The following is a 13,360-nucleotide window of genomic DNA, read 5'->3' on the forward strand; positions in this document are numbered from 1 at the left end:
CTCTTGCTCAGTCTCCTTCTGATATCTAGCATCTCTTCTCCATCCCAGCCTTGGCTCTAAAGTATCAAGGCTGCTTGAGCCTGAGATTCCAAATGTTACAGAACCATCCGTTAAAGGGGGATGAGTGTGACCATGAGTATTCAAAGCTGTGGCGATTGTTGTTAGGTGCCATCGAGTCGGTACTGACTCATAGCGACCTTATGCATAGCAGAACGAAATACTGCCCGATCCTGGGCCAACCTCACTACTGTTGCCACACTTGAGCCCATTGATGCTGCCACTTGGCCAATCCATCTCATTGGGGGTCTTCATCTTTTTCTCTGACCCTCCACCTTACCAAACATGTCATCCTTCTCCAGCATCTGGTCCCTCCTAACAATATGTCCGAAGTATGAGAGACGAAGTTTGGCCATGTTGGCCTCCAAGGAGTACTCTGGCTGCACTTCTTCCAAAACGGATCTATTGGTTCTTTTGGCAGCCCATAGCACTTTCAATATTCTTCTCTAACACTATAACTCAAAAGCATCAATTCTTCTACGGTCTTCCTTATTCACTGTCCAGCTTTCACATGCATATGAGGTTATTGAAAATACCATGGCTTGGGTCAGGCGCACCTTAGTCCTCAAGCTGACATCTTTGCTCTTCAACACTTTAAAAAGGTCTGGTGCAGCAGATTTGCCTAATGCAATATGTCGTCTGATTTCTTGACTGCCGCTTCCATGAGTGTTGATAGTTGAGGCTAGCAAATTGGTTCTTTCTTGCCTTTGACAGTTTTCATGTACTTGGACAATTGACTATGAGCACCAGGTTTCTGCATCTGTTAAAATGTGGCCATGAAACCTAGCTTCAGGATAAAAGAATGAAATGAACTACCTTGTGTAAAATAATTGGCTTCAAGCCTAACACAGTGCAAGGAAGCTCTGTGAATTGTAACGTATCCACTCTCACCTGTGTCCCCATCCCTGTACTGCGTTCATGAGTGTCCCATCACTTTACATCAGGGTCAGTACCCAAGAGAAAGCTATTCCTAGCTCTGCAGTGGAGGAACCTTTTCCTCCTTGGCAAGCTCGTCCCCTCCCCCAGTCCTATCAATCTGGCCCGAGTGGGCAACTCTGATCCTGCTGCTGTACCGGGAGGGGCTAGAGGGAACAGAGTCCCTTGTTTTGACCCCTTCCTACTTCAGTGACAGGAGGGCTGCAGAGAGGGATTAGTGAGCTAATTAGAAATGATTGCATCTCTCAGCATTAATTAGCAGTGCTGTGGGCTTGCAGTGTGCACTTTGGAACTGAGCCCCCTGCGGGACAGCATGGCAGGCAGCCCTCTGCCTCTGGGACCTGCCAGCCCCTGTGCACTGATTAGAAATGATGGAACAGGTTTGGATCGCACAGTAAGGGCTGCCTTCTCAAGGTGCCCTCGGCCCCCTGACCGGACTGCCCAAGGCCTGACCCAGCCCTCTGGTATGCCTTGATGTCTGGGCCTCAGTCTCCTCTCCTGTAAAACGGGATCAGTGGACCTCAGAGAAATTCCTCTTGGAGTGATTCTAGGTAGGACTTAATGACTGTACCTCAAGAGCTCTTGGCCCAGTAGACATTTCAGCTGATAAATGGACAACAAGCCATATCAGATCCTTGGAAGGGCCTTGGCTGTAGCCAAGAACTGTTCTCTAGAGCTGCAAGAACTCATGGTCTTGGACTTCCCAGGAGATAGCTAGCAACATGGAGTATCTTTGCTCGTTGGGCTCACTGAATGCTGCAGATAGGATGATGCTGGCTAAGTTTGAGTTGGCCATGGCCAGAGAACAGCTGCCACCCTGGCCTAGCACCAGTTTATTTCTCAGGTGCTCTTGGCAAGACCTAATCACCAAGGAAGAAAGTGCTACAAAATACGAGCCATATCAGGCACTGGACAAAGGGACTAATGGGTAGCAGGCAGTCAGGTTGTGTCAGCCCCATTGGGGCCCGGGAGCTATAGTGACCAACTGCCTGTCCTATGCTTTGTTTTCGGTTTCTCCATGCAGCTCGGATTGGGAAAATGAAACGGAGGAAGCAAGATGAAGGGCAGGTATGTCCCCTGTGCAACCGCCCCCTGGCAGGATCGGAGCAGGAGATGAGTAGGCATGTGGAGCGTTGCCTTTCTAAGGTAGAGGGGCCACCACCCTCCCGTCCCTCTCTTCCCTCCCCTAACACTAGCTGCAGACTCCTCCCCGATCTATGGGCTGTTGGGGTCTCTGTATGGTCTCAGCAGCTTCTTGCTCTCTGTCCTTTGCCCTCTTTTGCTTTCACTTTCTTCCATTCCCCCTGGGTCCAGTGGAATACTATTGGGAAGAGGGCCAAGTCTTTGATCTCTTGATTGGTTTTCCTTTAAAGGAGTTCTAGAACCATGGGCCCATATGGCACAATGCAGCTGGGTTCAGGGCTCTGCCTTCCTTGCTGGTTTGAGGGGCGGGGCAGGTAGTGTTGTTCTGGGCCCCACATGATCCTGCTCTGCTCTTCCCAGAGGGAAGGCTCCTGCCTGACTGAGGATGATGCTGTGGACATCGAGCATGAGAACAGCAACCGCTTTGAGGAGTATGAGTGGTGCGGGCAGAAGCGGATACGGGCCACCACTCTCCTGGAAGGAGGCTTCCGAGGTACAAGCGGCTGATCTAGGCAGTGGCCCTCTGGTGGCCTTGCCTCTGCTGGGTATCCATCTGTCTGGGACCAAGAGGCCAGGCTAGTGACTGGTCATCCGTTCCACCACGTGGGTACTGCTACTGGTGGGGCTGCTTTGTGGCCGTGCTGCCTGCCTGTGATGTGCATATTAAAATGGATGTATTTGGGTGGGGAAATGGAATTGTGGGGCTGTAAGCTAGCAATGACGAGGGGGGCTCTCAGCCTCCGGTGATGCATTGAAGGTGACAGCCAAGCCGCTTTGGCACCTGCATAAAATATTAAAGGGACGGTTATGCATTTATCACTCCATCCCTCTTAAGGCTGATAAATGAGAATCCAGCAACCTGCTGTACACCTCCAGCACTGGGGGCCCTAAGGGCTTCCAGGCAAACACATTGGATTTTCCTCCTCCTCCTCAGCCCCACATCAGGGAAATCAGTTACAGGGGAGAGAGTGAGTTATGGCAAAATTTGACCTCCCATGAGCTTTATTGGTGAATCTAATTCTAGCTCTGATCCCATCCCTTCTCCCTGGGCGCCTTCTGCCCTGCAGCAAGAGGGGCCTGGGCCCAGCTGCTCCCTACTTCCCTTGGGTTCTCCCTAATTGCTGCAGAGAGGTCTGCTGGGCTCTGCCCATCTCCAGTGCCCTTCCAGCTCCTCAGAGGGCTGTGGCATGGCCCAGTGGAAATCCGGTACCCAGGGTTAGTAGTAGCCTCTGTCATACTTAGGCAGGCAAGAGGGGAGCTGCCTACCTCCTGGCCTCCAGCTCTTCACTTTCTGTGCACAAGCACATCTGGTACTGCAGCTTGTGGTCATTAAGGGATCCAATCTGCTTCCCGTCTGCCTCCAATTCTCTGGGCAGCACCCTTGGGAGTGCTGCTGTCTCTGGTCCCTGGGGATTCACCGCAGCTGGGAAGCCAGTCTCTGCCTCCTTGGAGCCATGCGGCTTGGGCTTGTGCTGAGGAGTGGTCTCCAGTGCAGACTGGCTAAAGGAAGTAGTGATGAGCCCATGTGGGGCATTATGTGTCTCAGTTACCCAAGCTGTTGGGGCAAGCACAGGTGTAAACAGGAAGGCTAGTCAAACCAAACAGTTTCCCTAAGCCTTCCTCCTGAACTGAAGAATTCACTTCAGGCCTGTCCAGGAATTTGAGTTTATCACTGGCCCTAGGAAGATGAGCAGCAGAGCCCAGAATCCTCACAAGGTATTCACACAGGTGGCTGATGGCACCCATGCAGGGTCAATTCCAGGATGCTGCTCCAAGTCCGCTCCGTTGGCAGCTCTTTTCACCTTCCATTACTGTGGCAATTTCTAGTCAGGTTTCTTGGCATAGCACTGGGCCTGATGACTTCTGGACCCCAGAGCAAAGGCTGAAGGGGGATGAAGCTGCATCTGACCTGCTGCTTCAACAAAGTATTTCTCCTGTGCCGGGATGCACCTGCCGAGCGGGTGTGAGGGGCTCTTAGGCCCTGGGCGGGTGTCAGTTTTCCTTGAGTGTGTACACTATGAGGTGGTTCCTTTCAAGAATTCCTGAGGGGAGTTCAAAGGGGCCTTTTCTTTGAGTGATTCGGAGAGCGAGGATGAGAGTGAAACTTGAAGAGGGAACAGGGGCCGGAGGTGCCTTTATCTGCAGAGAATTGCTCCAGCTTTCCTGATAGAAGCTGCTGCCGCCCCTTAAACAGCTTAGTGCAGTCAAAAGACAGGCAGACTTGAAAGGCTGTTTTACAGCAAGACCAGCGGGGGCCATGAGACAGAGAGCAGGGCGCAGTGGAGCGGGGGAGGCTGAGGCTCCTCGGTTGTGGGGGGCGGTGGCTATCAAAGGGAGGCCAGCTGATCCTGACTGCCTCAGCCCCCAGAACTCTGTCTGCAGAAGCTGGCCATCTGTCAGTCTACCCTCCCTGGCCAGCACCAAAAGGCCCCAACTCTTGGGGGGCTGGGTGTGGCCCCACCAGGCAGGTTGGTGTCAATGCAGTGCATTGATCGCCCGCCGGGTGGGCTGGGCCGCAAGCCGGGTAGTGCGTGCTTAATGTGATTGAAAGGCAGTTAAAATGGCGGTGACCTTTTCAGGAGGAATTAGATTGCCTGCCAAGACCGGTTAGAGGGAGTGATAACGCCGGCTGAAGAAGCTGCCCAGCAGACTTCAGAGAGAGGGAGGCAGAGGCAGGATGGGCAGGCGAGCAGTGAGGCCCATTTAAGTTGCGCTGTGCGTGCTGACAGAACAGAGATTGCTGTCCTTGTTAGATATGAAAGAATTGAAGAATTGCAGATAAGTTCCTCTATCCGATCATCCCCTTTTTATCCTCCAGACCAAGGCTCCTTCGTCATCCTCAGTAAAGCTTCCCACTAGGTTCTTGGAAGCTGGTCTCTTGGATCAAATTGGTTCCCTTGAATGTAATATGTTGTGGAAGGCTTGCTGGAGACACTTGGCCGAGGATACCAGGCCTTAAAAATGGGGACCACGGTCACCGAGGGGAAGCTCAGATCTCTCAGGCCTAGGAGTACTGGAGATTGGTGTTTAGGGACAAAGGGTCTGGTAGAACATGCTGTTAGAGATACAGCTGGAAGAAGATTTTTTCTTTTTAACAGTTTTGCATTTTTAATGTTCAGCATTTGTCATACCAGGGCCAGAGCTTCCTCTCCGGCTCAATTTTAAAAAATTTCAGCTGGCTGATGAGGCCAGTAGGGATACTTGGTCTTGTCTAGTTTGGTTTCAGGGAAGACTTTGTTCAAGTCATCAGTGGTCATCGCGTCAAGTGGAAAAATGTGCTTCATCTTCTCTAGTTGATTCTCGTATTCTCCAATCCTACTCTGAAAGAGACACAGACTCAGCACAACTTTTCACATCATTTTCTTCAGCGTCCACCAGGGCAATACATTTATCTTCTGGCACTAGGATCTTCAGGGCTTTAAACTTCTTCTCAAAGTCATTCACTAAGCCAGCCTTGGCCATGTTGGTCTTGTAGTAAGCCCAGTAGCTGGTGGTGCCTCAGGTAGAGCAGCTGGAGGTGAGGATCTCATTCCAAGATTTCAAGGAGTTAGCAACAGCCTTTTGGTTTTGTGGTATGCTTTCCCAAAAGCTATCCAGTAAATGGCTTTTAGAGCAAGTTTTCACCCAGACATCTTGGGAAAAGGAACTAAGAAACAGGTAAAGATGTCAAGAGAGCACGTAGGCAGAAATTTTGGGGTGATGCCATAGAATAAGCATTGGACTGCTAACCACAAAGTTGGCAGTTTGCTGCTCATTGGAAACCCTATGCAGGGTTGCTGTGAATTGGAATTGACTCAGCGGCGCTTAATAGGAGCAACCACAACAGAAGACAGATGCTCTACACTTTCCAGTTCTAGGAGAAATTCTGAGCTGTGAGCCCAGCTGTTGATTTCACCCCCAGGATTGTAGGTTGTCTAGCATGCTGCTGCTCTCTTTCTCCCAACCAGAGTTGTAAAGGGAAGACACAGAAACTAGTACTCCCCTAACACTCCTCTCAAAGTGATCAAAGTTAGGAGAAGGAACATGCACCATGCTGAACCTCGCAGAGCAGCCACAGGGGAAACCTGCCCCTGCTGTAGTCAAGTGAGGTATGTGACCAAGGAGCCATGCCTTTCCCTTCATTTCCTACACCCAACACCTGGATCCTAGAGAAGAGACCTTGATCCCTACCCAGTATAACTTGCTAGTGAGACTTCACCAACTGGATTTGGCAAACCCAGGCCTCTCATGGCACCATGATCATATCTAGCAGGGAGTGGCTAGAGAGAGGATGTGGGAGTGGTTAGATTCAGATAATTTGGCAATGAAGTGATGGGCCCAAGAGTAATGAGGTGGAGAAATTTCCCAGGAGGCTGCCCAGGAAATGGAAGGTGTCTGCAAGAAGTGAATGCATTACTAGAGTCCAGCATTAAGCTCCTGTGAATCAAACAGGTAGAGGTGAGGGAGAGGAGGAAAGAGTGCTGCAGAGAACCAGCTGTGTTGGACCTTAGAACCAGAGACTGTGTCTTTCTCGAGTTCCTGTCGTAGACTTTGGCTGGCTCAAGTAGTCTGGAGAGGGCAGGCTGGGCAGCTACAGTATAGATCTTTGAACTGTTTCTTGGTCAAACTGCAGTGCCAGATTGTGGGACATCCAAGTTGGAGGTATTGTGGGTCCACAAGGGCTTAGAAATACTGACCTTGCCCTACCTGCTGGCTTTTTTGGTGAGTTGGCCACAAAACATAGGAGCTCAAAAAGAGCCTTGCTAGTCCAGTCATTGGGCAGGTATTGGAGGCAGTGTTGGAATAGAAAGGGTTAGGGCTGCTGCACCTCAGACTCTGTGTAGTTACAACTATTGCCTGTTGGAGGGGTGAGGAGAGGTGGTAAGGTGCAGGGCACCTTTAGTCCCCTGTGGCAAGTGACAAGGGGAATTAATCGCCTTTAGAACACAATTGTTAAGCCAGGACAGAGGGAGTGTAGATAGAAGGAGCAAGTATCAATGGTTTTAAACGGCGTCTGTCTCTGTGCGTCTCTCCTGACGTGAGGCAGTGAAACGCGTTATCGAGGAGGCCCGGAAAGTGGCTAAGTGCGTTTGACACACGCCAACTCCCTGCCTCCACACTGGATAATTGCATTGTCAACTGTTCAGCGAGGTGGCAGGTGACACTGCAGGCCGATTGATTGTCCCGCATCGCAGCTCCCCAGACTGTCAGCTCCCCAATCGATGGCGTTTACACAAGACACCGGAACCGCATCTGTAACTAATTCCAGTGTAAAACTCTCTGGAAGCTGCTGCCCCTACCCTCCCCTTGGAAAGAACAGACCTCTGGAGGGCTCCCCTCCCCAACTTTCCTCTTGCTCTGGGTTCTAGTTTTGTGGGGAGCAGTAGGTAAGGAAATCGATGGTTCCTTTGTTTGTAGTTTCAGGTTTCAGGATGCTACTATCCCTAGTATATGGGCATCTCTAGTTTCTCAATCGATCATCTAATCAATTGATTAAATTAACACAGATTTTTGTTTGTTTCCCTTTTGTCGGTGGTCCAGGAAGAAATGAGTTTATGGGCACGGGGTCATTTTTGTAAATGTAGCCTCTTCATTTCTATGCTGTACTGTGTAGTACCTTTGGAGAGAAGGGATGTTCCCTCTGCTCTGCACAGCGTCCACTCTCCCGGTACACTGGCCAGCTGGCTTAGTGTGCCTGTGGTTGGCAGCCCAGCACTCAGTGCTACAAGGGGGCTTCAGAAAGTTTGTGGGAAAATGGAATGAAAAGTCCTCTTGTATTTTAAGGTAGGAGAGAGCCCTAGCAAGAGAGATTCCCTGGTGACTACAGTGTGATCTGGGTCGCCTTGGAGGCCCTAGGGGCTGCGCTCCTTCCCTGGATAGCAGCAGCAGGAGTGGCAGCTTGCCTGTTATCCCCGAAGCCCCATGAAACAGGAGCCAGGGCCTTGGAAGGGAGTTCTCTGTGCCATCTTGCCTCTGAGTACTGGCTTGGGATATTCCAGCAGCTGAGAACATAAAACGGCTGTGGAGCCTTCCTCTCCAGGCAAGCTGGAGGGGGCACCGTCTGCATAAAACGGCTTTATGGCCGTTTCTTTTTATTATGATTCTGCCAGAAGTCAGCAAGTGACATTTCATTAAGAAAATAAAGTTTAATGTGCTGGGAAGGAGGTTGGAGCAGGCTGGGGCTGCACAAGAGTGAAATTGGTGGCAGCCGCCTGTTCTGAACACCTGTGGGATAGGAAGAGATTCCCAACATCTGTCTCAGCCGGGGCAAGGGGTCAGGTCTAAGTCCACAGCTTCAGCCAGAGGCAGAGAGGTCTTTTCCTTGGTAAGCAATCTATGCCATGCTCTTCCCTACCTGACTGCTCAGTTGAGCAGAAGGCTGCTGCCCAGCTGGGGTCAGATAGGAAAAGGAAGGTTATGTCCTGAGAGGTTTTCTCAACCTGCCTTCTGCCACAGGACCCCTCAGACCCTAGTAGAACGGTGTTGCCAGCATTTAGCCAGTACTGCTGGGAGCTGTGGTGTGGCATCTGCTGTAGACCTGGCCATCTGGCTATTGGGTGATGTTGGGAACACAACCGTGAATCAGACTTGGGACCTACCTTTTAAAAGTTTTTAGTCTGGTGAGGGTCAATGAAAATACATGGTACTAAATGGAATCTTAGAATGAAACAGGAATCTGGAAAGGTGCCAAGAAAAGGACACCTGTGTGTAAGTACCTGGGGCATTCTCATCTGTTCAGCACTGTAAGGGGATGGCCAGATCTTGAAACTTCACAACCAGAGCTTCGAACCAGTTCAACTCCTGCTGAGATTTTGCCTTTCCACCCTAGATATACTGAATCAGAATCTACAGTTTAACCAGATCCCCAGGTGATGCCTATAGATTCTTATGTAGACAATAAGAATTACCTGGGGATCTGATTAAAAATGTAAATTCTGACTCAATATATCTGGGGTGGTTGTTGTTAAGTGCCATCGAGTCGATTCCGACCCATAGCGACCCTGTATAGCGTTTCCAAGGAGCAGCTGGTGAGCTTGAACCACCAATGTTGCAGTCCAAACGACTTTGCAGTCTGACGCATTAGCCCACAGCGCCACACCAGGACTCCATATCTGGGGTGGAAAGGCACAAATACATGGGGTTGAACCAAAATGTCCCACTTGGAAGCCCTGTCACAACACCAAACCAGGGGCTGAACTCAATAAAGGTTGGAAGAATGTCATTGAGGTGAGAGTTCAGTGCACCCAGCAAGTAGAGCAACTATAGTGTGCAGGCACTCTTGAATTAACAGCAGAAGGCATGTTTGAGTCATACTTGAAAAATGAGCAGGCATTTGTTTTGCAGACCAGGAGAGTTGGGGTTCCAGGCAGATAGCACAGGAAGCCTGAAGGAGATGGGAGCCTGAGAACGCAAGGAAGATTTAGGAAGCTGTGATAGCTCTTCCACAGGAGTAAGAGCCCTGGCTGAGGGGTAACAGGTAGTAAGACTGCAGTGGACAGGATCTCAGGCCACAGAAGCTGGGACTCTTCCTGGCAGCTTTTGGGTGTTCTGTTCTCTCTGCTTTGACACGGGAGCCATACAGGGTGTCGGTTCGCTGCGTTCCTTTTTCTCACACACAAGGCAGGGCCATGCTGAGCCAAGCTGAGCTGCATGTACTTGGGGAAGGGGGGCTTGGCAGGACTCGGGGGCGCAGGCTGTAAGTGAACCTGATAGCTACATTCTGATTGATGGCAGAGTTTGTCTCCCAAACTGTCGGAGGGTTTATAGAGGTGCCACTCACCTATAAGGTGGGAATTGCTTGTCAGGACACCTGGCCGTGAGCAGGAGACAGAGCTGTAACTTGGTGTTTTCTCAGCTTAATGGCCCTGCTGCTGACCTGCCTGCTGCCTTAAGTTTGTTGGTGCCTGTGCCTAGGGGGGAAATGAGGACTGTCAGGGACGGGGCGGAGCCAGGCAGTACCTAGTTACTTTCTCTCCTTGGTCTGGTGCTTCCTGTTCCTGGGGTGGGTGGAACCCTCTTGAGACTGAAGACCAGAAGGGAAGAAGGGTCAGAAGAAAGTGCTTCAATAAAGAGTCTTTGAAATGAGCTTAAAAGATGGAGAACATTCCAGATGGCGTGAACAGCATTAACAGAGGTCTAAGAGCAAAACATGGAGGGTACATCTGAAGTGCAGTGAGTCTGTCTGTCCATATGCATATAGTGAAGAGAGGAAAAGGGTGAGAATGGAGAAGTCAGCTGCATCCAGGTCTGAAGGGATCAGGCTGAGGAACCTAGGCAGAATTGTCTGTTCATTCAGGGGAGCCATAAACAGTGTTTTGGACAGAGAATAGAAGGGCCAGACTATGGTGAGCAGGATGAAGGAGCAGACAAGGGCCTGAAAGACCCATTACAAGGACCTGTAAGCATGGACAAGAAGACTTTTCTGAGATCACCAGGCAAAAAGAATCCTGAGCTGCTCTCTGGCATCTTTAAGGATTTCCTTGCTGAACTCACTCATTACAGATTCTATCTGTTCCTCTCTGTGTCCCTGGCAAAGCTGCTAAGCTGGGGGATGTGGTCTGAGACCTGCTGGAAGGGTGGGAGGGAAGGAGGCAAGAAATTCTGTGGCCCTTGGCCCTTGGTATGAGAATGGGTGGTCCTGGATTCAGAGAGACTGCATAGCAGGCTAGTGGGCCTGGTGTACCCTTAACAGCTCACCATTCCTCATTAGTTAAGACTCTGCCTGTGGCTATGCCACTTGCATTTTGGTGGGGTCAGCAGCTGCGCGGCCCTTCACCCTTCCTCAGTTGAGCCAGACTGCCTTCATGGACTTTTTTGAGAAGCAGGTGTGCATGCCTAGCCTCCCTCATCTGTCCTTCCTAATCCCTTCTCACTGCACTTGTCCAGGAATCTGGGCTGAGTGAGGTGGAGATGAATAATTAATGTCAGGCGCTTCAGACACCAAATATTTGAACAGCTGCCTGGAGTTTTTGCTGGCAAGGACCTGGCGGCCAAACTCAGGATGCTGCCTGGGGGTCTCGCTCTGACTGGCCTTAACCAGCTTGTTCTCCCCTTTGGTAGACTTTTCAGGCTGGACAGTGGGAAACAGATCTAGGTCCTGAATGGGGGTGACCTATTAGACCTGAATGTCTCTGTCCTCTTCTTGCTCTTCCTAGACCTGGAGGGCGGGTGGGCAGCAGGCCTGGAACTAGCTGTCTCCTGAGGACCTGACACAGTTTGGAAGGGTCTGGTTTATGAGCAAGAGACCGTTTGGAGCAGCAGGCAGAGAAGGATGAGGTGTGCAGCATGAGGACTGAAATGTCAGCGTCTAGGATCCAGGCCCAAGTTTTCTGACCTAAAACCCAACCCCTACCTCAGAGTAGCAGAAGGAGTACCTTTGACTCTGCTCATGTTGGTCCTTGACCTTCCTTACCCCCTGCTTCCCACAGGCTCTGGCTTCGTCATGTGCAGCGGTAAAGAGAACCCGGACAGTGATGCTGACTTGGACGTGGATGGGGATGACACTCTGGAGTATGGGAAGCCACAGTATCCTTGGGGGCTGGTAGGACAAGCCAAGGGGAATAAGAAAAGTAGCTAGCACCTCTAGTGCTTGCCACCGCATCCTGGGCCAGAGTCTTGTAGCTTTGGCCTGGGACCGCTAGCCCTCCTTGGGATTCAGCCCGCATGGCCTACTACAAACTAAGATCCATTGTCCTTGACCACCATGCCAGATACACGGAGGCTGACGTCATCCCCTGCACAGGCGAGGAGCCTGGTGAAGCCAAGGAGAGAGAGGCACTCCGGGGTGCAGTCCTAAAGCAAGTGTGGGCACAGCCTAGGGAGGGGTGGGAATCCCTGAGGCTGGATTCAGCCAGTAACCAGCCTCAGGGCTGTCCCACCTGCCTTCAGGGCTTATTTTGTCCTTTCTCCTTCCTTCCTTCCTTCTAGTGGAGGTACTCCCAGTACACGCATCACACCTGAGTTCTCTAAATGGGCCAGTGACGGTAAGTCCTACCCCAGGTTAGGAGCAGTGGGGCTGGGGAGACAGATAGCATTTCTGGATGGTGGGTCTAACTCCAGCCCAGCCCCTCACCTGTGTAACCCAGTCTGGCCATCGTGTTCCAGCAGAGATGCCATCCACCAGCAACGGTGAGAGCAGCAAGCAGGAGACCATGCAGAAGACCTGTAAGAATAGTGACATCGAGAAGTGAGTGTGGGCAGCCAGGGAGGGGCCCATGGGGCAGCAGTTCAGTGGGAAGGAAAAGGGGGACTCTTTGCTAACAGACCTACTGCCAGGGCTTCTGGCTTCTCCAGAGTGCAGCTTAGTCCTGCAGCCCTGGGCATACAGCCGGCTGTGGGGCCCAGCTGGTGCTAAGCGTGACTCCGTGAATTGATCGTTGGGCCACGGCCCCGGGAGCCTTGGCGGAGGGAGGAGTAGTCCGCTTGCCTGCCTGCCCGCTGTGGCGGCCTCCACCCGGGGAATGTGATGTATGGCCGCCCAGCCCAGCCGGCGCACTTGATTCATCTCCAGTTTCTGTTTCTTAATCGGGAGCTAAATTGGTTTCATTTTTCTTGTCCCGGGAGGCGCTCGCAGTGGATTTTAGGCAGGAGCATCGGGTCTCATCACTTCTGGTAGGAATTTTTGACCTGGGTTCTCTGGCAGGGGAGGAGGGGTTCCATTAGCCCTCCAGATAGGCCTGGGCAGCCTCTGGCCTGGATTTTTAGGAACCACAAAGACTTGAAATCAGGTGGGCACTGCACTCCCTTTCCAGAAGCCCAGGCAAGGCCAGTTCAGGCCCCAGGAGGTGGCATTGCCCAGTGCAGGCTCCCTGGAGCTACTGCTGTTGGCCGGTGTTTAACTCACTGCACACACTCTCTGGGAGCTAGGCTGCTTGGGGTTAAAAGGCAGTCTCTCTTCATTCTAGGGCCAGTGTCCCATCTTGCCTCCTGCCAGCAGAGTGGATCGCAGGCCGGTGCAGGGCTGGGTCGGTGGCCCAGGGTCACCTCCCATTTGTTTCCCTCCATTTTGTGTTGTCATAAATTCATTCCAGCCCGTTGTGGTTGATCAGTTTATCTCGGCCGGGGCCACGAGTGCTGCTGGCATGATGTATGGGCCGAGGCACGGGGCCCGGCTGCCCATGAATCACCGCAGCTGCTCCGTGTCAGCGCTGGAGCGGGCCGCATGGGTTTCGGCGCAACCAGCTTTGGGGGGGAGGAATGACGTATGGATGTTTATTTAATAATTCTCTCCTACTCCAGCTAGGCG

At 51.7% G+C, this 13,360-nt stretch overlaps 1 protein-coding gene and 1 pseudogene across 1 annotated transcript in view; one reads left to right on the forward strand and one right to left on the reverse strand.

The window, feature by feature from the left end:
- The window catches only part of RNF220 (ring finger protein 220), a 345,043-nt gene that overhangs the window by 326,094 nt on the left and 5,589 nt on the right, over positions 1 to 13,360 (forward strand). The window contains exons 6-11 of the mRNA XM_006839689.1: positions 2,018 to 2,061; positions 2,497 to 2,629; positions 11,544 to 11,640; positions 11,826 to 11,912; positions 12,043 to 12,098; positions 12,223 to 12,301. Coding sequence (XP_006839752.1) covers positions 2,018 to 2,061; positions 2,497 to 2,629; positions 11,544 to 11,640; positions 11,826 to 11,912; positions 12,043 to 12,098; positions 12,223 to 12,301 — 496 coding nt within the window. The remainder of the gene's footprint in view (positions 1 to 2,017; positions 2,062 to 2,496; positions 2,630 to 11,543; positions 11,641 to 11,825; positions 11,913 to 12,042; positions 12,099 to 12,222; positions 12,302 to 13,360) is intronic.
- Positions 2,848 to 5,768, reverse strand: LOC102835768 (annotated as a pseudogene).

Source organism: Chrysochloris asiatica, unplaced genomic scaffold (assembly GCF_000296735.1).
Source record: "Chrysochloris asiatica unplaced genomic scaffold, ChrAsi1.0 scaffold00026, whole genome shotgun sequence".
Lineage (NCBI taxonomy): Eukaryota > Metazoa > Chordata > Mammalia > Afrosoricida > Chrysochloridae > Chrysochloris > Chrysochloris asiatica.